This window comes from Epinephelus lanceolatus, chromosome 24 (assembly GCF_041903045.1).
Source record: "Epinephelus lanceolatus isolate andai-2023 chromosome 24, ASM4190304v1, whole genome shotgun sequence".
NCBI classification, from domain to species: Eukaryota; Metazoa; Chordata; class Actinopteri; order Perciformes; family Serranidae; genus Epinephelus; species Epinephelus lanceolatus.
In genome coordinates this window covers 9072218-9098152 of record NC_135757.1, presented here as the reverse complement: position 1 = coordinate 9098152, position 25935 = coordinate 9072218, and the positions used below count along the sequence as shown (strand labels likewise).

Below are 25935 nucleotides of genomic sequence, written 5' to 3'. Positions count from 1 at the left end.
AAAATGTAAGAAAAAATGTATATATGTCATTTAAAAATGCTAAAAAAAAAAAAGTCTCAAAAACTCCATTAAAAATGTAAGAAAATCTTTTGTATAGTACGTCATTTAAAAATGCTATTATATACCATATTTTTTTTTTAAAAAAAAAAAAGTGTAGTGTGTTTTAAAAGCTCCATTAAAAATATGAGAAAGAAATTTGTCATTTAAAAATGCAATTATATGCCTTAAAATTCACTTGAAAAAGTGTCTTAAAAACTCCATTAGAAATGAAAAGTTATATAAATTGTAATTTAAAAATGCTATTATATGCCTTAACTTTTTTTAAAAATGTAGTGTCTTAAAAACTCCAATAAAAATGTAAGAAAAAAAAAAATATGTTATTTAAAATGCTGTTATTATATGCCTCAAAAAAGTGCAGTGTCTTAAAAACTCCATTAAAAATGTAAGAAAAAAAGTCATAGTATAGTATTTAATAAAAATGCCATTAAAGAAGTTTATATATATAAATTATGTAGTATGTCATTAAAAAAAAAATCAGATAATGCCATTAAATAATTCATAGTACAGTTAAATTTTTGAAATAGTAACACCAGTAATATAATCTCATTCTAATAGTAAGTGACACTGTTTTGTTAAGAAAGCATAACTTGTGGTAACAAACTTATCTCCTTTGATGCTACATAGACCACCAATGCAGGCCTGAAATTAAGGACAATAACTGCAGTCTGGTTTGTGATATTGATCTGATAACAGGTAATAATGAAATAAATAATTCCCCGAATCACCCAGGACACAGGAGGAGAGTAAAAATAAAACAGAGGGTAGGGTTGGGCCAGAGGAGACAATGATGCATGAAGTCAGAAATGAAGATGCACCACTGAGAAAACACACAATTAGGAGGATTATTAGAGGGATTGGAGGAATAAGGGAGAACACAACTAGACAACTATTGGAGCTACACCAACACACAGGCCACACATGCCTTCTACACTTTCCACACCATGTGACCAGTACTTACAGGCAGCTTCCTGCACCACTTTGGCATCTTGCACATGAAAACAGGCATGCCAAAGAAAATACAGACATGCTTAAAGCATACAAGACACATGCAGAAAACGCAGAGCAAAGCAAAACGTGGTGACAGAAATGAAGGTTTACATACAGTGAGACATTGCATGTTGATTAACAGGTTTGGAAAGTGTCCAAATTCAGACTCAAGTGACTGCAGTTAGACTGAGAGTTAGTACGTGCAAATAAACTTTAGCAGGAGGAAGCAAAGTATTTGTGACAGTACCTCAGTCATGCCTGGGGTGACAGTGGGAGCTGCGATGAAGACAACATAGGGAGCAAACTCAGCTGTCCTGAGGATCTTTAGTGCCTGGTGACAGAGAAAGAGAGAGACTTCTTGTAGTTCTTTATCCAAACTGACCAGTAACTATCACCAGATGTTTAAGATGTTGGTAACTCCAGGACTGGTTTGTTACCTGTGGTTCAACATCCAGGATGGAGATCATGCCCTGTGCATGGATCTGCCTGATGGTCTCCAGCCTGGTTCCATACATGGCGTCCTCGTGGCTGCCGTACTCCAGGTAGTCGTTGTTACTGATGTCCTGCATCATCTGGTCGTGAGACACAAAGTAGTAGTTCTTCCCGTTCTCCTCATCCTTCTTAGGAGGCCGAGTCGTGTCTGAGGAGAGATGGAAACCACAGTACATCAAATTTGGCACAATTTAATGAGTGTTTTGACTCGTCAACTCGTGGAAATTAGTCGCCAGGAACATCCCTAGTTGTTGTGTTAATTTGTGTAGTTGTCATGTCAGTGTGTGGCTGCTTACGAGGGATGGGGTAGGCGAAGCGGTCAGGATGTTTGGTGATGAGTGTGTTCTTGATGTGCCTCCTTCCAACTCCATGTGCACCTGAATGAAAAGAGACGGCAGGGACGACTGAATTAACAGACACTCTTAACTACGACTCAGTAGCTTTAGATGCATGTAGTCTGTCGTCATGTGGGAACAGGTGGTCGTATAAATGGGGGGAGATCGTGACCCCTATGACTGTTCTGTTGTGGTCTTCGGTGTCTTGATGTTCTCTAGCCCTTCCAGTTGATGCTATGTCAGGTGTTGCTCTGGTGTTCATTCAGTGATGTCATGGATGTTCCCTCAGTTGCTTGTTAAAAAAGTGTAAATTAAACTGTGATAGTAAAAGTCCAGTGGTTGGATGAGCAGAGGTTGGTTCTATCCTGCCAGCTGGGATCCTTTGGTAGCCACCATTTAATGACCATAACAGCTTCCTTCGTGGAGATACTGGTAAATGATGCACTTTGTGGTGAAGTGAACAACACTGATGATCTTGTTACAGTACAGTGTTCCCTTGGGTAATCTTGGGTTCTGACATTCATGTGGATGCTACTTGATGTGTTCCACCCACCCAAACACCATTGCAGACCAAGTAAACCCCCTCATGGCAACGGCCCCCCACCAAGACAATGCACCATGCCACATCACAAAAACTGCTCAGGAATGACCCGAGGAACAGGACAAAGAGCTCAAGGCGTAAACCTGACCTCCAAATACCCCAGATCCCAACTTGATCAAACATTTGAGGGACATGCTGGTACCTCTGGAGGGTGTCGTGTAGTGTCTGACACCAGGGCGTTACCATCAGATCTTTTGAGTCCTGTGGGTTGTCAGGTGGGGTACCAGCACGACCCACTGATGCTTGATTAGATGGGGATCTGGGGAATTTGGAGGCCAGGTCGACGCCTTGAGCTCTTTGTCACGTTCCTCGGACCACCCCTGAGCAGTTTTTGTGGTGTGGCATGGTGCATTTTCCTGCTGGGGGGCGCCTGGTCTACACTGGTGTTTAGGTGGGTGGAGCGTGTCAGGTGGCATCCACATGAATATCAGAACCAAAGGTTTCCCAACAGAACATTGCACTGTAACAAGATTGTCAGTGTTGTTCACATCAGTCATCATCACACCTGTCAGTGGTTTTAATGTTTTGGCTGGTCAGTGTATAAAAAGGACAGCAGTTTCTGTGAAGGGAGCACGTTTTGTCTTTGATCTCCTGGACAATATCCCTATCATTTTTAATGTCCCATGCATCCCACCAAGGGCCCCTGATGGTTGAATAATCTTTGAATCTCTCTCAGATCTTTGTTTCACCAGTGAGATATTCGATTTTGGCAGCTTGGCTTACTCCAAATCCTGGCTACATCCTCCATGTAAAATATTCACTTTGTTCTGGTTTTTAATCTGCAGCAAGCTCAGTAGCTGTTTCAGTTCATCCACCATGACTCGATACCCTTAAATACTTCAGCCTTGGTTAGCTCTCACTGAGATGCTTTCATGACCCATTGGTTCTTACAAATAGTGTCTATCATCTGTAACTGTCCCAGTTTCTTGTGTACAGGTAAACCCTTTGTATCAGCTTCTTCATGTTAAGCCTCCTGGCTTACAGAAATCTTCATTATGGCTTCCTCAAAATGCTATTTGTTACAGTGTAGTTGTGCTACAAAGGTATTGCTCATAGCCATAACTCATTCAATTCACATTTGGGCATTTGAGTACTGTATGAAAATAGACTTGAAAATTCTGAAGTTGTTCTTTAATGTCACTGTGTACAGATGAGGTGTTGGAGAGTTTGTGGGGCTTCAAGGCTGAGACCAGCAGCAACCCTATGAAAATCCAGAGCGTCAGAAATCATCTGGAAGAAGTTGAATCAAACAGCACCATAAAACCGAGGTACACCTCAGACCTATTGACAATATCCTTAGTGGTTTGGTGAGGAAATATAGTGGGAAGACTTTAAAGTGCTCACTTGAACTACTTTGTCATATAATATTTGTCCTTATAGTTTACTATACTGTGACTTATTTTTATGGCATATTATTGTGTAACTGTAACATGGCATGCTATACTTTGAGTTCTTTGAGTTAGTTATTTATTTATCGCATACTACCCTGTGTTTTTAAAAGACTTTCTGGGGGCTTTTAACATCTGTATTATCATCTTCTTATAGAGCAGCTGAGGATCGCCCCATCATTTTTTTATGGCATATATAGTATGTACATGCTGTACCATCAACTTTTAATATGACTACACTGCTAAAAAAATTTCATAGCAGTGTCAAAAAAGATTTTAGTATAGAATATTGAAAATAAATTTTGGGGAAAAAAAACTCAACATGTAAAGAAATGTAAAAAAGTCATATTACGGTATTTAAAAAAAAAAACAACAACCAACAGCTCAAAGTCAGTGTCAAGAATAAGGGGGGAAGAAAGTCGCATGTAGCATGTCTAAGAAAAGTCAAAGTATAGTATGCTGAAAAGAAGCACAGTATAGTATATTTTTAAAAAGTCATATTATAATGTTAAGAAAAAATTTAAGAGTAAGCGTAAAGCATGTCAGAAAAAGTCAAAGTGTAGTGTGTTGAAAAAGGTGAATTTTTTTTTTTTAAAATCTATAGTTAGCCATGTGTCTAAAGACACGCGCACACGCACCCTGTTGAATGTAGCAGCAGGGATAGCACAGTGGTGCAGGTCGCCGCCTTTCATGCGGGAGACCGGGGTTCGAATCCGACGCTGCTTCCTCACCCAAAACAATGTGCTACGGCAAGGAGGAGTCAGGACGCCGGGAAATGTGGGGATGTCAGCATCATCCCCCACCTCGACAAATTAGCTTTAAAAGTACAGATTAACTAAGAGTAACGTGCAACACTAGTAAAAATATAGTCTAATACACAGTGGCTAAAAGCGTGAACAAAACAGTTACAGCGTGTCTCCCCAGCTGGGCCATTGCAGAGTGGGGAGGAGGCTTGCGGGGGTGGGGTAGGGAGAGATGAGGTGAGTGGGTACCTACGAAAACTTTTTAGCAACACGTTGCTAGTTAGATGCTAGCTTAGAAAAAAAAATGTTACTAGCTTAGGTACGTAGCTAAAAAAAAAAAAAAAACTATGTAGCTAGCTACACAGATTGTTGTCATTGCTTAGCTACGCTTAGCTAGCTTAGCTTCCTAATCTTGCTAATTAGTAACAATATGTAGCTATTGTCTACGTAGCTGCAACATATTGCTTACGTAGCTTAAAAAAAGTTTCAAAGTAGCTAAATAAATTGCTATGTAGCTTACTACGTTACGACCTTGAACCGTTGTAGCAGTTCATATATTAGCTACTAGCTTAGCAGTTAGTTGGTAGGAGCTAGCACTAAGCAAAAAAAAAAGTTTTCGTAGGTACCCACTCACCTCATCTCTCCCTACCCCACCCCCGCAAGCCTCCTCCCCACTCTGCAATGGCCCAGCTGGGGAGACACGCTGTAACTGTTTTGTTCACGCTTTTAGCCACTGTGTATTAGACTATATTTTTACTAGTGTTGCACGTTACTCTTAGTTAATCTGTACTTTTAAAGCTAATTTGTCGAGGTGGGGGATGATGCTGACATCCCCACATTTCCCGGCGTCCTGACTCCTCCTTGCCGTAGCACATTGTTTTGGGTGAGGAAGCAGCGTCGGATTCGAACCCCGGTCTCCCGCATGAAAGGCGGCGACCTGCACCACTGTGCTATCCCTGCTGCTACATTCAACAGGGTGCGTGTGCGCGTGTCTTTAGACACATGGCTAACTATAGATTTTTAAAAAAATCACCTTACATCACCTTTTTCAACACAATAATAGGACTTTTTAAAAATATACTATACTGTGGTTCTTTTCAGCATACTATGACTTTTTTATGACATACTAAACTCTGACTTTTGAGGGTTTTTTGACATGCTGTAATGTGACGTGTGTCATAAATAAAGGTCATAGTATATTGTGTAAACTGTTCACTTACCAAGCAACACCAGTGTTTTCCTTTTGAATGATGGCACTTTGACCACTTCCTCATACGTCACCAGATCTAATTGGTCAAACACTGAAGAACAGAGAAACATAAGGTTAACATAGCATCAGCTATAAAAGGCAAACATGGTAGATCATGTTGTATTAAAAAATAATCTGTGACTCTGTACATGAATTAAGAAGAAGTAAATATACACTCAGTCAGTAGTTTATGAATGAAGTCTAATACAACAGTCCTGCAATAGATCAGAATAGACAGATGTTTTTCCACTTGGACAAAACATTAAATATCTCTGGCAATAATACAATTAAACAGCACCACAAGCTAACACTAAAACAAAGGTGTGATTTATTGCAGTGCTGTATTAGTCTATGGATGTACCTAATTAACTGCCAACTGAGTGTACATATTCCACAACAGTGTGAATGCAAATATCCCAAAAAATATATGCAAACCTAACAGCGAATCATAGAGGACACAAGCAATGCTAATGAGATTAACTGTAGTGTTTTGTCCCTGTGGCTTAAATCAAGCTTGGAATCAGATGGGCTTTTAATATTTAAAACTGAGTTATGGAAATGATGCCATAATGTACACCAAGTGCTCCTTCAAACAAGCACCAGGCAGACCTAATGAAGGTCAGATACCTTGAGAAGGTATTAAAGCTTTCTTATTTGCACTAACCTTGGTCTGATATAAACCCAGCTGAACATTTCTAAGCTGACTAGCATCCAGTCAATCTGAATTACACTGCTAATAACAAACCCAGCAATGCAACCGTCATTCAGAAGTCAAGGAGACATTAGGTAAAGGACGAAAAAGCAGAAAGAGAAGGAAGAAAAACACAGAAGCTGGACGTCAGCTGTCTGGAGTTACTTACATGCAGCCATGTCATTGGGAAAGAGACAGCATGAAATATGGACAAAGGGTGGGAGCGGAAGGGTTAATAAAAAGACAACTGAACAAAAAACACTGTAACAAAACTTGTAGACATCAAAAGCTGTTAATCACAGCACTGTTAGTTACTGAAAAACGAGGCAAAATCAAGACAGAAGTAGGAGGTCTGTCAGAGGGAAAGTGCAACAGGCGTGCATCAGTTACACAAACTGAACAGAGGTGCAACAACGTCATTATTTACCCCCACATGCCCACTTTAATCATCATATTGTTAAATGGTGTCTAAATGCCCTTACAGAATCACTTGTAAGTGAGATTATGCTTCACATGTGGTTACGGGCCCCTAACGGGCCCCTACAAGCTGTAGCTTAGCTCTGTTGCACCATTTGTACGCTACAATGTGTGTCAGCTTACCTGCGTTGTGCTTGGCCAGGTACTTGTCTTTGTATTGTTTCTTCTTCTTGCCAAACCAGGTACAACTGGCCTGCTGCTCCTGTTTGGTCTTCTCCATCGCTATACACGCCACGCGCCTGGCAAGACATGCACTTTAGATTAAAATGCCCTGTGTGATTCAGTACATTAGTACAGCTGCTAAAGATCTGAAAGGACAAACAGGAAGTAAACAACTTGGTTGAGCTTTGTAGTGAAGCTATTACTGAGCTCCTGTGGTGTACTGGTAACACATCTGTCACATCTGATAGAAGTGCCAGGTTCAAATCCTGGCAGGAGTGTCTGGCTTTACAACGATTTCTCAGCCAAAGTTATGACGTGTTGTAAAGAGCAGTCAGTTGTATCCACAGCCAAAGCTTCTGAGCCACAAACTTGTATTTTGCTCTCTGTGCTCTTTATCATTTCAATATCCTAAAAACTAAACTACAATTAATTCCTCACCTATGATTTTCTCTCACACCGTACTACACTAACTCATACTTAGTGTTAAACTTGTAATATTACAAGAGAAAAAATTGTCGTGTTATGTGTCTAAACTTATAATTTAAATTAAAAAGAAGTCAAAGATTAAGACCAAACTCAGGTTACATTGTATAAAAAGCCATAAATTCTCTGGAGAGCTGTAGATGTGGTGGATGAATGGTCAGTGCATAGGACTTTCACACCTTAGGCCGGTTGTTTAACAAGTCAAAGTATTGTATGTCAAAAAAAAAAAAAACCTGATAAAAAAGTCATAGTATAGTATAAAAGTGATATAAAAAATATATCTAAATGCTCAAGTGTATCAATATTTTCTTACAGCCCAAGAATACATCAAGAAATACAGCTGAAAAGTTCTGGTGTTTGTCGTGTGTCTGACTCACCACTCCTGTAGCTCAGGCGAGGGGATGAGGCCTGCTGTGCCGTTCTTGGTGTTCTCCAGCTTTCCCTGCCACCAGTTGTGGTCGTCCTTGGAGATGATCTGAATGATGTCGCCCACCCGGAAGCGAATGCCCGCCTCCTTGCACGGGATGAGGTCGTCTTTCGCGGGGTCATACTCAAACTGAGCCCGAACATATATCTATAAGGGCAGAGCAGTGAGAAAGAAAACGATGCTGAGCGCTGACACAGTGGCGAGCAGCAGTGTTGTGATCACAGGAGGATATATGGGAAAGAATATGATTGGCCAAGCTGCCACATATAAGGAGACTGGCTGCAAGATTATTAAGTAGTTAGAAATGCTGCGCCGACGCTTGTTGTTAAAAGATAAAGACAGCAGAGCATGTGAGCCGAAGCAGGAGGGGGCACAGACATTCAGATAAATGAAAAGCAAGACGCACGAGTCCTTTGTCTCGACAGCTTATGCACAAACATCCACATCTGTGTGTTGCCTTTTACGTCCACTGACGAACCAGGTATGCAGACTAAGCCTTGATAGCTAGCATGGGATCTAGACACCACTATGATGGGAAACCGCAACTTTGCGATGGGGGTGGGAGGAGTTGGGATCTACTTCTACGAAGGGTCCACTTAGAGACGTCTTACCTTGATGGACAATTTGTCCTTGATAGCAGGTCTGGAGATCTATAGGGTTGAGAGCATCACATACACACTTACACATATATCATGCAGTAGAAAACGTCGGGGGGACATGAACAAAGGAGGTGTGATGAGGGACCCACAACTGGATGCAGAATTTTATATTTGCATTATTTATGTATATATATGTGTGTGTGTGTGACCTTAGATTGTGATACACACACTATGAAACAGACAAAAATGGCCGAAATCAAATGAGAACAGAAGATGACCAAGACATCAGGGTTCCTATCATTTTCCTTTTCAACTTTTGTTATACTTATTTCAGTGTAGTGAGGAAATGATAGACCACACTGTCATATCTTCCCGACCAGGAAATGATCAACTTTTTTTATACAGCTGTGTAGGAATCCTTTCCAATGTTTACGAGGCCGAAGCCGTGGAGAGATCAGGCCTGACATTGGGGAACAAAACTTTATGCAAATAAAATAGATGTGATGGGACTGACTAAATGCCGACGTGCAGATTTGGACTTGTGGGGATGAGTGTTAGTTTGTCAGATCAGTGGCAGATTGTAAAGCAAAGAGTGGAGCACACAGTTGAATAAAAAGGAGTGCAAGCATGGTGTAGAGAATGAGGAACCCTCACCTGACGGCCTTTGGGCTGGATCGTTGCTGGCAGGTCCTGGTTGGGTCGACACGTTTTGTATTAGTATTTTATTTGATTGCAACGTAACAAAAACATCAAATTGATTTTGATGGTAAGTAATTAGCTGGAAACGACAGATTCTGGTCCAGATTTAATTTTAAGACGATGATTTGGTAGTATGAACTGTACCCCATGAAAGACTAACTTTTATCAGTGTGCTGTCATTGTGTTAAAACTTCATCACAATAACAAATAGACACCTTAAACTAGAATTACCGATGTGAGGTAGGTCGCAGTACCTTTGACCACCAAATTTAGTCAGTTCATTCTTGAGTCCAAGTGAACATTTGTGCCAAACTTGAAGAAACTCCCTCAGGCCTCCTTAAGAGACTGCATTCATGAGAATGAGACAAATGCATGGTCACAGTGACCTTGACCTTTGACTACAAAATTCAGTTAATCTGAAGAAATTCCCTCAAGGTGTTCTTTAGGGCTGCCACGATTAGTCGACTAATCGACTATTAAAATAATCGGTGACTATTTTAGTAGTCGACTAATCGGTTTGAGTCATTTTTCATGGAAAAGTACAATAAAAGTACCTCAAAATACTCTTACTGCAGCTTCTTACGTTCAGATATTAGCAGCTTTACACACTCTGCCGTGACAGTACACTAAAACCCTTTGCCGTGAGTATGAAACAAGACATTAGATGACGTAATTTGGGGGTTTGGGAGAGACAGACCGACATTTTTCAACATTTTAACACATTTTCTTGGGATATTCATGAGAATGAGATGGATTGAAGGTCACAATGACTTTTGACCACCAAAATCTATTCACCTTATCATGAAGTCGAAGAGGACATTTGTGCCAAATTTGAAAAGTCATTCTCAAGATATTGCGGTCACAAAAATTGGAGGGAAAACCCAACCGCATAATAAAATGGTCTCTCTGGCTTTTCCCCTCCATTTCACTGGCCTGCTGCTATTTCAGTGAAAGACTGTGTGTGTGTGTGTGTGTGTGTGTGTCAGAAACACACCAGGATGGAGCTAGTGACACTGGCATGACCGTTTGCAGGCGACTGTCGGGACACATCAGGTGACTCTTTCTGCAATAGGAAATACAAAATGAGTCATTTCATCCCCCCTAAAATGTTTACAAGTGTGTATTCCTGAGTCCCTACCTCACAGGACATGGACTGGGACCGGTAACTGGGTACAATCTTGAAGGTGATGCTACCCCTCATCTCCCTCTGTGTGGGGAAGGGAGAAATAAATGCATGTTACATGAGAGAGCGGAAAATGAGGGTAAGAAAGTCCGATGTGTGCGACTTACCAGCATCTTTTGGAGCTGCTCTACTGTCTGATTGGCGACGCTGATGCCATTAATCTCTCGGATCTCATCTCCTACATGCAGAGTCCCTGAAGCGGAGAAATAATGAATTAATAAAGGCTACAAATGAGGCTCCTGGGCGTTGAAACATCAGCGCCTCACAAAGCAGAGGCCAGGAAAAAGCCTCAGGGGTTACTGAGACGACTTCAGGGGAGAGGAAGAGTTACATTTCACTGTTTTTTCTATTACTGCTCAATAATCTCTGTGATTAATATTATTTTGAGATTTAATCTAATCAGATTGACAAAATGGCTGATTAATGTGCCTATAAATATTCACGTCTGATAAGGATGCATACCTTGCCGATGAATCATTCCACCGTGCATGATTCGGGCCACAATACAGTGATTAAGTTCATTCATTTTCAGAGTGATGCCCTGGAAGAGACAGACAGAGGTCAGGTGTTGTCAAGTCAAACCAACTGGCTCGGGCGACGAGACAGAAAAATCCATTAGTGAAAGGCGAGTTTGTGTTTAGGTAGTCCCTGTGTAACAGAAGAGTAACTGAGATTTGTAAGGTAGTTTCACATGTGAGTTTGTGTTACTTTCATCTAACAGCAATGCAGAAGGACTTTGTGCTGCTGCGTCACAACAAATCACTGGAATACCTTTGTTGTGAAGTGGTTAAGAAGAGTGTTTAGTCACCAAGGTTGGCGACCAACTGATGACTCACTGTTCTGTAAAAACGGCTTCACATCGAGAATTTTCAGCATCATTTGTATCACTTATAAAAACACTTAAGAAGCATGTTTCAAGAAGTGAACTGGTTTGATGAAAAGCCAGAAAGTGAGATTGTAAATTCATTCATTTAGCGCAATCTGCAATAGAGCTGTAACGATCCATCGATTTTGGACGACATACTATACTATGACTTTTTTGTCATGATTTTGGACGACATGCTATACTATGACTTTTTTATCATGATTTTGGACGACATACTATACTATGACTTTTTTATCATGATTTTGGACGACATGCTATACTATGACTTTTTTATCATGATTTTGGATGACATGCTATACTATGACGTTTTTACATTATTTATGTGTTGTTTATGTGTTTCATGGCCAAAAGTAAAAAAGGAAGAGCTTGCAGCGTCTTGTGTAACAGACTGCGTTAAATGGGCATTTAAATATCGATCACAGACCCCTGAATTGTATCGAAGCGAAATCATATCATGGCAGACTTTGTAATATCGGAAAATGTCGTATTGTTGTCTTACGAATCGATATAATATTTTTTCGTGATGAAACTGGTGCTTTAGACCCCTAATCTGCAACATGTGCCTCTCTCGTTCCTGTCTTCTCACCATGGGCTCATCAGTGTTCTTCTGAAACTGGACCAGGCGGACCCTGGTGACATTCTCCAAGTCCATGTCTCCGTTGGTGCTGTCTGGGGAGTCTCCGTTCAGGTAAGGTGAGGTGGGCGGGGGGGTCACCCTCAGCGCCTCATCGCTGTAGACCTCATGGGCCACCACATCGTGGGTCTGCAGCAGAGCCTGGAGTGAAACAGACAGTCAAGACTGTTACGTCACATGGAAGCAACTGCAGTGTCACTGTTTTTCTAGTGTAACCCAGTGGGAATGAAGCCCATGCTGCACACAGTATCAATGTTAGTATGTGAGTGGACAGCTCAAATGTTGGACAGAGTGTGGCTTACACTAATCCCCTCTGGGCACTAATGATGTTACTGACACAGTGTGTTTTTACAAACACATCTACTCGCTGCGTTTTCCAAATGATCACATCTGCTCATCAGAGCGACAGTATGCTCACTGATGATGCATGACAGACACAGGGAGCTCAAACAGGTGGCACTCGAGGCTTTTAACTTATCGTGAGCATTAGTGCGGCTGAGAGGAGCAACGGTTTAAAGACAAAGGCGTCGGCAGTGGATTCTGACAAGTGTTTGACATTGAAGACCAACAAAATGACTGCAGACTAAGTTGATAATTACCAGGAACAAAGCCTGTCCTTGGATCACTGCTGCATAAATGAAGCCATGCACTACTCAGGGTAAAGTTTAAAGTGAAAGAATTAGTAAGTGAGGCATGCTTCTTCCCATGTGCTGCCACGCCAAAGCCCTTCACACCCATTCTGCTATCAGCACTGTTAAATGACTGTGGCAGCATGAAAAACCCAGCCGGTCAGGTCAGAGAGCAGGACAGGCTAATTGGATTGAAGCAAACCTGAGGCGTGACTGTGACAGCTCCAGTAAGTGTCACAGACTGAATAAGCAGAGGGAAACACCTCAGCTTGCTGTGCTAACTGAGCTAAATGAACGGCAGCATCATCCTACAGTTAGCCGCCGTGCAGGTTTGTAAGTGACAATAAATCCAATGGAAACAATACAACTTACATGCAGTAAACGTCTAGTCGTGCACTCAGCGAAATAAATTCCCTGTTGCTGTTCTATCCAATTACTGAGATGAAAACTGCAGCTACAGAACAAGCTACACTGTGTTTTACCTTTGCATGAAATCCACTACTGACTTCCTCAGATTTCACTCTCTATGTCTGTCAGTTAAATCCTCCATCTTGTTCTTCTGTTCATCTCAGGTCTGTTTAAAGCCACTACACTTATCTGACAAATATGCTGCCATTGACGGTCACCGCGCAAGTATATCCACGCTGAAGCCCTTCAGCTCTCCCTGCCGCTCTAATGCTTCTGCCTCCCTTCTTTTCCCTCTCCATGTGTCTATCTCTCGCCAAGCTCAGGTGCTAAGCAGCTTTGTGGCCGAGGGAGTTATGTGGATTGTCAAAGAAGCCTTCTTCTGACACAGTGGCTTGTAATCTCACACACCAATAAGCATGCTCTACATGCACAGGCCCCAAAAAGTCTCATCCTGTCAAAACAATACGAGTGTGCTGTGTTGCTGTGTGAGTGTCTGTAGTATCCCACCATGAAGTGTGGCTGTGTGAGGATCCTCCTGAGCTCCTTGGCCTCCATGTTCTCTGGGTAACAGGAGATGGTTTCCAGTACCTGGTGGAGAAAAGAAAGACGAGTAGAAAGATGTTAAGATTGCTCATAATAAATGCTCTTTATAAGAATTAACACCTCAAAGCGCAGTATCTGATGGTGTTGTTTAAATTATTAAACGTTTAACGCTGTAGTTGGTAACTTTTATAAAAATGACTTGCACATATTTGTTGAACCTGTCGCTATATCCACACAGCAGCATATAAGACGAATAACCTCTGAAGAAATTCACGTTCCTTTGCTTCCTTGTAGTGCTTCTAATGACACACGTGAACAAAAACAACCAGTCAGAGCCGAGGAGTCTCAGTCAAACTGTCAAACTCAGCACCACTGATCAAAAATGAATCAAGATTCTGTTGCTGCATGGGTAGCCTATGACACAGCATTTCCTCCCGGGAGACTGGATCAGAGATTTAATCACTGGACTTTTAGGGGGACTACCTCAAACTCTAACATTATGGGAGAGAATAACCTGCGGAGTTTTCAGTCACTGTCAGACATATATGATCTGGAAAAATCAGACTTTTTCAGACTCTATTTTGATCGTGAAATTCAACCTCACAGCTCAACCACAAATTCAATGTAGATGACTGGACTAATACGAAATGAAAAAGTTCACTTCCTGTCTGAAGTAACGAAAAGCAAAGTTTGAAAAAAAAGGGGGGAAAACTGACTTTATATGTGACTGTAGAAGCATTAACCTGACTTGGCTCCCATTAATTGTATATCTAACCCATTGTCCGATTCTTTTGGTGGCTTCCTCAGCCCGTTGACATGAAGTGGAATGCACTCTCGGACATAAATAATACTCTCACAGTTTAATACATCAGAACAAAACCCATCATCACCTCTCCTTTTATCAAAGACATTGGGACTCCCTCCTCTTATTTACAAGAAGATGTCTGGCAGCCATGTGTGATTTCTTTGTTCGTTTGATTTTTATTCTCGTTATTTTAAAAGTATGTTCAAAAATCAATAAAAATAAAGTTAAAAAAGAAAAGTCGAGCCCAATGGCTAGAGTAAACTCTCATTTTACAGTCGGTGCAGTAACAGAATCTTCATTCAGATTTGATCAGCGCTGCCTAGTTTGACAGTTTGACAACAGTTCATGAGCAGAGGTAGAAGCCCCTTTTACACTGCCAGATTTTCGGCGAATGTTGGGCCGTTTTGCCGGCATGCTGCGAGCGTTTAGACACACAGAGCCGGACTGGCGAGTTGATCCGAGGTGCCCAATTTTCCGCCGTCTAGGGGTAGATATATCGGCGGAACCTTTTTGGTTTAAAAAGAACGAGGCGCCCTTCCGCCACAGGAGGGGCTGTTGAAGACACGTTTTGTTACTTGCTCACGCCCCCCATTGCCCTGAAAAAGGCACATTCTGTATAAACAAAAGTAGGTAGGCGGCATTTTGCCGCACTCCCCGATTTTGTTTTTATACTGCCAATGCTAAAAGAAGACTTATTGGGCTTTCCTGCAAATTTGCACAATTCCTATTTAAAAAGGGCTGCAGACTTCTCAGCTCTGATTGGTTGTTTTGCTTAAGCCAAGGTGGATTCTTGTAAATGCAATTAGAAGAACAATAAGAAGAAGAAGTAGCACGATTTGTTCCACAGATAATCTGTCTCTTTTTTAATAAAAGTTACCAACTGTAGCTTTGAAAACCACATGAAGAAGATGCCAGTCTGCAATCTGAAAGTGTCCCTTGTTTAGTGAACATGAGCAGAGAGTTCGTCACCTCTTTGGCTCTCTGCACTCCATCACTCGGAGGGTTTCTGATCTGAGGGGACGACCTGGTGTTGATTTTGTCATAAAGCTGAAATGACAAACATGTAAGAACTTGACAAGTGTACCTCATTAAATATGAAAGACCCAACACTACCACATGTGCAAGACATGATGGACAAATACTGCAAGTAGGTTAATCTTGTAGTGACACCTGCTGGGCACTTTTGGTACTACAGAGACAGACAGTGTGGTGTACTCACATCTAACAGGGTGTGGAGGTGCTGATCCTGGAAGACACTGTGGAGAAAGTCCATGTCTTTCTCACTGCAGTCTGTCAGTGCGTGAATCTCTTCTAGACTGTCCAAAACCTGTGATACTGCCCCTGCACACACACACACACACACACATACAGAAGTTATATGGACCGAGTCGCAGCCATACAGAACAGACACACTCACAAGTACACCGAGCAGTCCCTGCAAACATCCAACACGACACAGAATGCAAACACTGAACATGACACACACACATATTCACAAACGCACCACACGTTACACATCCACAAACAGGCAAAAACAAAACCACAAAACAAAGACAACAAGCAACAGACATCACGACACTTAAAAACACGCACAAACACTCAGAACTATTTAACCCCAAGTACCTGCTGCATCGCCCACACATGCAGCAAAACCAGAGAAACAGCAGTATATGGCATCAATATAACATCAGAGGAAAGTCACTTCAAAAAGTCACAGTGAGGATGATGGGTAAGGAGCGGTGCGCCCCGGAAAAATGCAGAATATAGATTTTTAAAAAGTGGAAAATGCAAAAATATGCAGAGGAAAAGAACTCAAATCTGATATATTGTCTCTTAAAAAGTGTTCTCAGGCTTAAAGTGTCGCCTTCACACACACATGTACTGTATGAAACAAGAAGAAGCTGATCCTTAAATGACCACAGAATAGATCAGCGGCAGGTGGGATGATATTACACCACCAGGGAGTGACCTCTATTTGTAACAAATGAGGTACTAAATATTTCATATGTTAAATTAGAGACTGTGGATTACTCCATCCTTGAAACTTTTAAAGTGCTGAATCTTTAACACAGTCTTGAAGAGGATAACAAGCAGTGTCTGTGTTCGGTTAACAAGAGAACCCTGGAATAACAGATGAAAGATGAATATGTAGAAAATAATCCCATCTACAAACATGTATAATGCTGGGCTCATAATGGGCTCGAGAGAAGAACAAATGAGACTTTGATTCGGCTCGTACTGTGAGGCATGAAAGAGAAACAGCAGAGGAGAAAACAGTGTGTAAGCTGTTAATAACTTTGGGGAAACCTCGTTATACGTCTGTTTACATGCATCATACCACTCCAGTGTGGGAAACACATTTTAAACAATTACATTAATTGATTTTCAGTCATGTTCAGATCAATAATTGGTTTAAAGCTCATGAAACACAAATTGCATTCAGCTCCTCGAGGAAATTAATTTAACATAAGCTAAATAACATTGTGCTTGAGATGACTGTTCTGCTAACACTCTATGGTAATTGTTTAACAAATGACCAAACAGAACTTTAAGATTTAACGACAATTCTGTAATTTTCTGGAAGACTAAACATTCAGGCAGCTGAACTAAAGTAGGGTGCAGTGTACAGATGTCGAGGAGTTGTAACGTGTGCTGGCTTCAGCCATCTTACTGTTCAATCAACAATTAAGATACATGTTTTAAAACTAAAATCTAAGCACTTAAGCAGAAACCTGATGACCAGATGAGGTTTTTATATCATCCTATAGCTTGTCAGTAGTGTTCTATAAGTGTTCAATCCGATCATTCACATTTTGTTCAATGTAGGTATGTTTCAGCGTCAAGATGCTATTTTCCCAAGCCCTTCTAAATGTGTTACCACGTGACCTAATGTAGGTTTCTGCATGATGTCCCATACTGTGCCTTTTGAGTATTTTGTGTTACTGATCTTTCAAATAAGTTATACCTCTGATTGAGGCAGTGGCAGACCAGCAACTCCCAGGATCTGTGAGGCAAAATTCCGGTTTCTGTCAAAGGAGTCTGACTTTGAGGAGAATGACAGAGCTGCTTCAGCTCCATGTCACAAAGGGCTGTCTGACCGCAAGGTAATACAGCGAATGAATCTGCTTTTACATCTGGAACCTCCCCTCTACAACAGGCTTGAGACACGCCCCTAAATGAGGACTTGGCTCAGATTCTGGAGTTACTCTCTTATCCTGAAGCCTCCTTCAAGAATCTGATCATGTTTGATTCAGCGGTGGGAACCTCTTGCGACCGCATTCGAACCCTGGACTCTTTTAAATGCATGTAAACAGCTTAGTCCGACTGAAACCGGACTTTTAAGTGCACGTAAACAGCTTAGTCCGACTGAAACCGGACTTTTAAATGCAGGTAAACAGCTTAGTCCGACTGAAACTTTTAAATGCACGTAAAAAGCTTAGTCCGGCTGAAACCGTATTTTTAAGTGCACGTAAACAGCTTAGTCCGACTGAAACCGGACTTTTAAGTGCACGTAAACAGCTTAGTCCGACTGAAACTTTTAAATGCACGTAAAAAGCTTAATCCGACTGAAACTGGACTTTTAAATGCACGTAAACAGCTTAGTCCGACTGAAACCAGACTTTAAAGTGCACGTAAACAGTTTAGTCCGACTGAAACCGGACTTTTAAATGCATGTAAACAGCTTAGTCCGACTGAAACCGGACTTTTAAAAGCACGTAAACAGCTTAATCCGACTGAAACCGGACTTTAAAATGTACGTAAAAAGCTTAGTCCGACTGAAACCGGACTTTTAAATGCACGTAAATGGCTTAGTCCGACTGAAACCGGACTTTTAAATGCACGTAAACGGCTTAGTCCGACTGAAACCGGACTTTTAAATGCACGTAAACGGCTTAGTCCGACTGAAACCGGACTTTTAAATGCACGTAAAAAGCTTAATCCGACTGAAACCGGACTTTAAAATGTACGTAAAAAGCTTAGTCCGACTGAAACCGGACATTTAAATGCACGTAAATGGCTTAGTCCGACTGAAACCGGACTTTTAAATGCACGTAAACGGCTTAGTCCGACTGAAACCGGACTTTTAAATGCACGTAAACGGCTTAGTCCGACTGAAACCGGACTTTTAAATGCACGTAAAAAGCTTAGTCCAACTGAAACTGGACTATCCGTAGCTCAACTAACACACCTAGATAATTCAATTGAAAATCAAACTCGTGATGCATTTATCCGCTTGGCGTTCTGCGCATCCACCACTTCACCTGAAATAAGAAAGAGATGATGTAGCAGTAGTGCAGTAACTCCCGCAAAAACAAACAAACACCAAGAAGCAGAAGATGCACTTCTAGACGGACGAGGAAACTACATCCATGCTCCGCCATCTTCATTCATTGTTAGCTTCCTCTTTGGGTCAACCGGAGCTAGTTCAATATGCACTATTTTAAAAAAGGACACAGCGCCGCCTATCGAGGCGGAGTCAGGCATACTTGGTCAGAAATTCGATTTTCTCTTCTGCACGTATACTCAGACAAGACGAGAAGTCGGACTTGACTGATTAGCCGAGCTATGAGCTTAGCTCGACTACTGTGTACATGTAAACGTACTGACCTCAGACAACCCTACTGCCAAAAAATGCAAACAACTATTATTATTATCAGCACTCTTACATCACTGCTTTTCGTTACCGCTAAGGCAGAAAAGAACCCTGATGGAGTCGACCTTTAACCATGTTATCCTATCAGATTGTTTGTGTCTCACAAGGTAACAACCACAATATTTGTGTTTACAGAGCTTCCTGTGACTGGATTAATGACAATGCATGTAAACAGAACATCAGAGTGAGCATCTGGATAAAAAGCACACTCATCAAACCATAGGAGTTTTCTCAAAGGGACAGTAGAGGAGACAGGGAGACACACAGAGGAAGCCATTTTGGAGGATCTGGACCCACATCATTTAACACTGAGAAGAAAAAAATGAAACTGAAAAGCGAGTGATGAAGTCATGATGATATCACACATCAAGATTCTATGGGTATGGGGGAGGGATACGTACTTTCAGCAGCTAGCAGTCCTAGAGACAGCACAGCAGAAGAAAAACAACACCAAAGAAAGAGAGGCTGATATTAGAGGAGGTTTACTGCAGCTATGGATGTAGACTTTTAACACCTCACAACGACAGATAAAGAAAGAGAACAGGCAGACGGAAGAGAGTCAGAGAGCAGGCAGTGTGAGGAGGCAGGAGGGCAGGTTGGTAATAAAAGGAGGCACAGGGGAAACGGAGCAAAGAGCAGCAACACGGAGAGAAAATCAGAAAAGCTGCCAAGTTGCTGGCTGCAAGCACCTCCTATACGACACAAGGATGTGACCAGCATCATGTCTGGAGGTCTACAAAGGCAAAAATAAACCAGTCACCAGGAAACATGACTGCAACAGACTGCCAGCCTCAGCAGAAACTACATGTGTGGTGGTATTAGCAGACCTGGCTGCAGCAGCTACAGATAAAGATAAGCAAACAATGTAGCTTAGCTCATTGCACTGATTTAGAAGCTGATAATAAAACACTGCTCATTTCGTACAGTTTATGGCAGCAACACGAGTGGTTTCTGTACGCTGACAACTACCGGGTACAGTTCTTTTATCAAAGGAAGTGAAAGTTTGTGGCTGAGACAGGGAAGTGAGGCTGTTGGGCAACACCTGTCTTCATCCAAGCTGGGGAAGTTCTGCACAGACAGCTGGGGATCACATTAAGACACTAAAATAGAAACCATGAGAATAGAAACTGGGCTAGAAAGTGAATGTGGCCTTTGGCGTAAATGCGTGTTTCATCTTTGACCTTACATGACCCTCCAGTGGATGTTCAAGTATCGGGAGGACTAACTCTTATTCGTCCATGGGCCAAGTGACTGTTTGAAGAGCTACAGTTACCTCAATATTAGTCAGAAAGATTTACAATTGGGCTTGAGTGAAAATCAAGAAGGTCCCCTTTAAAATGACACCAAACACAATATTATAAAATGTCCTGACCATGAGCCTAAACCAGGATATGCACCAGCGTCTAAAATGCAGTTTACTTTAGGGGGTGGTTCACTTCATGAGCTGGTTACTGTGACACAGCTGCCACTCAGGAATGTCTATCATACCAAAATATCATCTGCACACATGAACATTTTCATAAATTATTACCAAGTTTTGCCACCTTGTTTGGTACAGAAATCTAGTCTGGCCCATGGACTGTAAGTAGCAACATTTACTGTCCTTTAGGTGATATTACCTGACAATTCAGTGCATGTTTTAACTCCTTTAGGCTGCTTTACCCACCTGCACAAACTTCAGAATCCCTTCAGCAATTCAAATAATTAGACTGGTAGTAGTCACAGTACCAGTGCATTTAGAAACTAAAATAATTCGTATGACAGGTTAGAGCCTGTTTCCACCTGGTTTTAACATGCGTTTTGGGTGATCCGATCACAAGTGGATGACTAATACGCACTGGGATCTTATCACTCCAACCATTGCCGAGGTAGTCTGAGAAACATTTGACCACATATCTTTGGCAGTGTAAATGCTAATGCATCCTGGTGCATCCCTGACAAAAGCCCTATTCAGACGGAATTAGTTTAACGTGGAGACGTGGGGTAAAGTAATTATTACCAGGGATTTTAGTCCTGTCCGAACGCGCCATGTCTGTAATCATTATCATCCCGTGCGAACGTGATCCTCTGTAAAAATGTGTGTAAATATTTCGTCATGTCCTGTTTACAACCATTTTTCCGCGTTTTTCCGGTGATGTCGGCAGTCGTGGGAGACCAATCAAAAAGGTTGAGGAGAAAGCACTTTTCAGGGCCACAAGACCTCTGGTTGTGTTAGGTAGGCCTAATATAAATCCATGTTGCTAATCGTTGTGTACACACAATCCTGATCATGGGCAATATTTCATACTGGGCTAATCATCAGCGTAGCACACACATGCTGACAGGGAGATGACGCCAGGGCGCAAACTGAGTTACCGCTCCCATCTCTGGTAGAATTACGGAGATTTCTTGTCCTGTGTAAATCAGACATTTATATCACAGACATCCTGTGGTAAACTGACATTAGTCCACATCCCTATGTAAAACTAATCCCGTCTGAATAGTACTAAAGACTACGTTATCAGTGCAGGGTGTAGTGGCTGTTTTGGTGACAGCACGCTAACTAAATTGTTGTGTGACCATCCACTGCTTTGCCCTGTGGAACGAAACCTGTTAAATCCTGATCCAGCTGTACTGACTAGTGAGCAGTGAGTGAAAGCGTGGATATAATAATCATGCATGGGGCTCTTTGACCTTGTAGCGTAAGTGACATAGACAGTCATGAAAACTAAACATAGCTGGAGACACGATACAACACAGGTGTGAACCGCCATGTTGTCTCGGCTGTCTACTTGTGTTCGGATCACTAAAATGTATTTTATTTTATAAGAGCAATTTTTTTTCCATTTCATATATCGTTGTGCTACTTTTTAATGGTTCGTAGCAAATACTTCTTCCAAAGGAGCTTCACAATGTGTTTTTTATGCAAGTCAGATTCAGATTAGCTCTTGATTCATCTTTAAATATTAATATTTTACCAAAAGAAAAATTTTATTAATCATTTTTCATTTCATTTCATTTTTCCATTTTTTTATTAATCATCCAGAACACCAAATATTATGTTAGAGGTGTAAGTTTAAAATCAATGTTAAATGGCCTTTGCCAATTGTAGATATTGGTCCACAAATTTGCAGCATGTGGACAACAGACGATCTGAGGTCTGCACTATGAAACAGGATTTGGAGTTAGCGAGGTAACTTCAGGGTTAACGCTTGATTTTCAGTACTATGAAGCTGGTTCTCTTTTTACTGGGTAAATCACCATGGCAACTGATGCTTGTCATTTAAGTCTTGGATGACGGTAAATTTCTGTGTGTGGTGTTTTCAGTGTTTTGAAATTTTCCACAGTTTGTCGCTTTCATCCTGCGCCACTGACATTTCTCCGTCTATCGCTACCGTTTCATCTCTATATCATATCATATGAAGCAGCCTCGTCGATGACGCTCGCAATTAACACCCCCGCCACTTTCACATGAACATGCTTGTGGCTGGATATGAAAACCCAGAGTGGGCTGAACTGGTTGATAACCAGCTTCGTAGTACCGGTTATCAAGATGGCCAATGTTAGGGTTATTCAAACCAGATAGCGAGAAGATATCCTGGGTTATTACAGAATCTACATAATGATGATTTGTGCAATGTTAAACATGTTAAGTTGTTTTCAGTGGCTGTAATTTTGTAGAATATCTTCCATTAAAAGATTCTGGCATGTGTGTTGTGTGTTTTATTTACCTGTATTTAATATATATATATATATATATATATATATATACATATATATATATATAAATAAGATGAAGAAGAACAAGAGGAAGAACAAGAAGAAGAAAAACAAACTGGTAACTAAAGCCAGATGTAGATCCGTTGTGTGATGTACCTGAGGAGGTGGGGTCATCTGAGAAGTCATGTAGCTCCTCTGGGGGGTCGCCATAGTAGGAGTTAAACTTGTGGCTGGAGACAGCAGCCAGCACTGCACCCTGGGAAACAGAGCAGGGGTAACATGGCTGTTACAGACAGCCTCAGTGCTGTGGGGTGTGTGCGCATGCTTTGTATGTGTTTGTAGATGAGGCCGTAATCTTGGAAAAACATCTGACAAGAAATTAATCTGGGTCATCAGAAGCAGCTGCACACTGCAAAGGAGGCGTTCCTTCCTCTCGTCTTAGATGTAATCGCAATGACCTGGTCGATTTTGAGTGTAACATCAACACAGCGCTGACCTTCAGCTTCCTCCTGGCGTTGAACTTCCTCAGCTGCTCCACTGTCTCAGGCAGGTGGATCTTGTAGGCATACCTGTCCCTCTCCTACACACACACAAACACAGATATTAGCACAAGTGGAAACCATTTACACAACGGTGCGGCCATCAGCATGCAGACACATTAGAGCAGCCTCAGAGCGGATGTGAAAGCAGGGCTGTGGTTCCATGCAGAAGGAAGTGTTCTTGAGTCAGCATCAGTGAGGCCAGTGGTTAGAGGTGATTTTGAGTTGCTAGAGCTCAAACACCAAATATCCACACAATGTGTAATGTAACATTAAATGTTACACACGATACAGACAATAACCTGCAGCGAGGGCTCTTAAGCTGTGGTCAATTTATTACAAGCAGTTACGTGTGAGTGTGTGTGATCTTGCCTTCAGCCAGGGGTGGTTGAGGGCCTCGTAGACGGTGATCCTCTCAGCAGGGTCCAGCATCAGCATGCGTCTCACCAGGTCCTTGGCGCTCTCAGAGATGTGGGCCCACTGGCGCGGGTTCATCTGGACCAACACATGCAGGACGACACGTTCAGAAGCACGTAGAGCACTGGCAACCACTTTTCAATTCTCGTCTGTTATGTGACGGTAAAGCTGCAGTGTTGGCGCCGCTCATTCTTTATTTTTCAAAATAAAATCTGTGAGTTCAGCAGCAGCTGTTCGGCAGCAGCATGATGGAGGATAGCACGGCGTCGTCCATCAAGCCGCCTGCCGTTACTGCATCTGCCACAGATTAGCGTACCAAGCAGGAAATTCATACTCTCAGCTGAAAACAGAGAATTTAACAGGCCTATCAGATTATTCACCATCTCTCACTGGCTTTTGTGAAGAGACGAAGTAGTGTGTAATTTGATGCACTCACTGAACATCAAATTAGGAATACATATGAGGAGGTAATAGTAAAAATAGCTCAGAGCAGGCGTTCATTAATTAGGGCTGTATCACGTTATGTCTCGTTGGCAAGAGGGAGAAGACGACAGGAGAGGAAATACAAATGAAAAATGAATTTTAAAAACTACTAGGAGCTCAACCTTGGCACACACTGCAGCAAAGCGACGAACAGGAGTTTCTTATTGTGCCTATCTGCAGCTAAATGTCACCGCTCCAGCGCAGTAACGAACACATTCACACAGATGATGGTGTCTCGTCGATCGGCTCCTACCTTGTACTTTCCCTTAATGATCGCCTCAAACAAACGCTCCTTGGTGCCATAGAAAGGAAGGCAGCCAGAGAGGAGGATGAAGAGGATGACGCCACATCCCCACACGTCCACCGGTTTGCCGTATGGCTCCCTCTTGACGACCTCTGGGGCCATGAAGTGGGGAGTGCCGACTCGACCTGAGGAGAGCCGACAGAGAGACAGTTTGGGAGTGATTAGCTACGAGGAGTTGATAAAAAATGGAAGCATCAGATTTGGATTGAGGGAATTTGGAGGCCAGGTCAAGGCCTTGAGCTCTTTGTCATGTTCGCTGGGCGGTTGGGTGTGTCAAGTGGCATCCAAGATAGTTTGCTGTTCACGTCACCTGTCAGTGGTTTTAAAGTTTTGGCTGATTGGTGTATGTAGGGCTGCAGGTAACAGATTTTTTGGTATTAATCAGATAAGTGTTAAGCCTCTAAAAATGTCAGGAAATCCTGAAACGTGCCTTCATGTCTGCCATCCCACAGTCCTCAGATATTAAAGTTAAAATGGCTTAAATGGTGTATATACAACCCTGATTCCAAAACAGCTGGGACGCTGTGTTAAACATGAATAAAAAACAGAATGCAATGATTTACAAATCCGTTCCAACCTATATTTAATTGAATACAGTACAAAGAAAATTATTTAATGTTCAAACGCAAACTCTATTCTTTTGTTGTAAATAAAAGTTCTTAAAGTGAAATTCTTTCTCAAGATCCACTACTGGGCCCACTAACATTTCAAGATTTAAAGACACTGAGATATTAGTTTCTCCAAATACTAATAAGATTCAGTTCGTGTGTTCAATACTTTTTTCCTGTCATTCCACTACACTGGACATAATTTCTATGGATTGAAATGTTAAAAAATCTTTATCCATGTGGTTTTATTGGGTTAATACTAATGTCTGGTCTAAATTCCATGTAAATAGCTGCACTGGAATCATTGCATCTTGTTTTTGTGTACGTTTAACACACCAAGCATCCCAACTTTTTTGGAATAAAGGTTGTTTGTTCTCACTTAGTTTGGAGCTCAGCTAATTTAATCATATATTACGATCTGTCTAAACCTTATTTTCTGGCTTAGGGCTGCAGAGACCTGAGGTCTACCCCCCATTCAGTGGGAGAGACAGGTTTCAACCCAGGGCCAACATACAACCCCATCCACGCCTTTGGACACTTTACATTTTCCAGTTCACCTAATCTGCATGTCTGTGAACTGGGGACAATTTAGAGCTGCTGAAGGAAACCCACACAAATGACAGTAGTCAGGGTTTTCCCTGCCTATCTATAGCCCCTTTTACACTGCCAGATGTTCAGCGAATGTTGGGCCGTTTTGCCGGCTAGCTACGAGCATTCAGACACACAGAGCCGGATTGGCGAGTTGATCCG

The 25935-nt window shown here is 41.8% G+C and overlaps 1 protein-coding gene across 9 annotated transcripts in view; it reads right to left on the bottom strand.

Moving 5' to 3' along the window:
* LOC117250193 (peripheral plasma membrane protein CASK-like) overlaps positions 1–25935 on the bottom strand; it is a 54299-nt gene that overhangs the window by 873 nt on the left and 27491 nt on the right. Inside the window, exons 7-27 of one of the 9 annotated variants that reach the window (XM_033616268.2) lie at positions 24527–24702; positions 23746–23868; positions 23331–23414; positions 22991–23090; positions 19537–19554; positions 15701–15825; positions 15451–15528; positions 13641–13721; positions 12049–12237; positions 11039–11117; positions 10684–10769; positions 10532–10600; positions 10388–10456; positions 9349–9384; positions 8707–8745; positions 8046–8242; positions 7147–7262; positions 5827–5907; positions 1836–1916; positions 1485–1687; positions 1295–1378 (exon numbers count right to left, since the gene is read on the bottom strand). In XM_033616268.2, coding sequence (XP_033472159.2) covers positions 1295–1378; positions 1485–1687; positions 1836–1916; positions 5827–5907; positions 7147–7262; positions 8046–8242; positions 8707–8745; positions 9349–9384; positions 10388–10456; positions 10532–10600; positions 10684–10769; positions 11039–11117; positions 12049–12237; positions 13641–13721; positions 15451–15528; positions 15701–15825; positions 19537–19554; positions 22991–23090; positions 23331–23414; positions 23746–23868; positions 24527–24702 — 2114 coding nt within the window. The remainder of the gene's footprint in view (positions 1–1294; positions 1379–1484; positions 1688–1835; positions 1917–5826; positions 5908–7146; positions 7263–8045; positions 8243–8706; positions 8746–9348; positions 9385–10387; positions 10457–10531; positions 10601–10683; positions 10770–11038; positions 11118–12048; positions 12238–13640; positions 13722–15450; positions 15529–15700; positions 15826–19536; positions 19555–22990; positions 23091–23330; positions 23415–23745; positions 23869–24526; positions 24703–25935) is intronic. The other 8 variants (XM_033616270.2, XM_033616269.2, XM_033616272.2 and 5 more) reach the window with 8 other exon arrangements.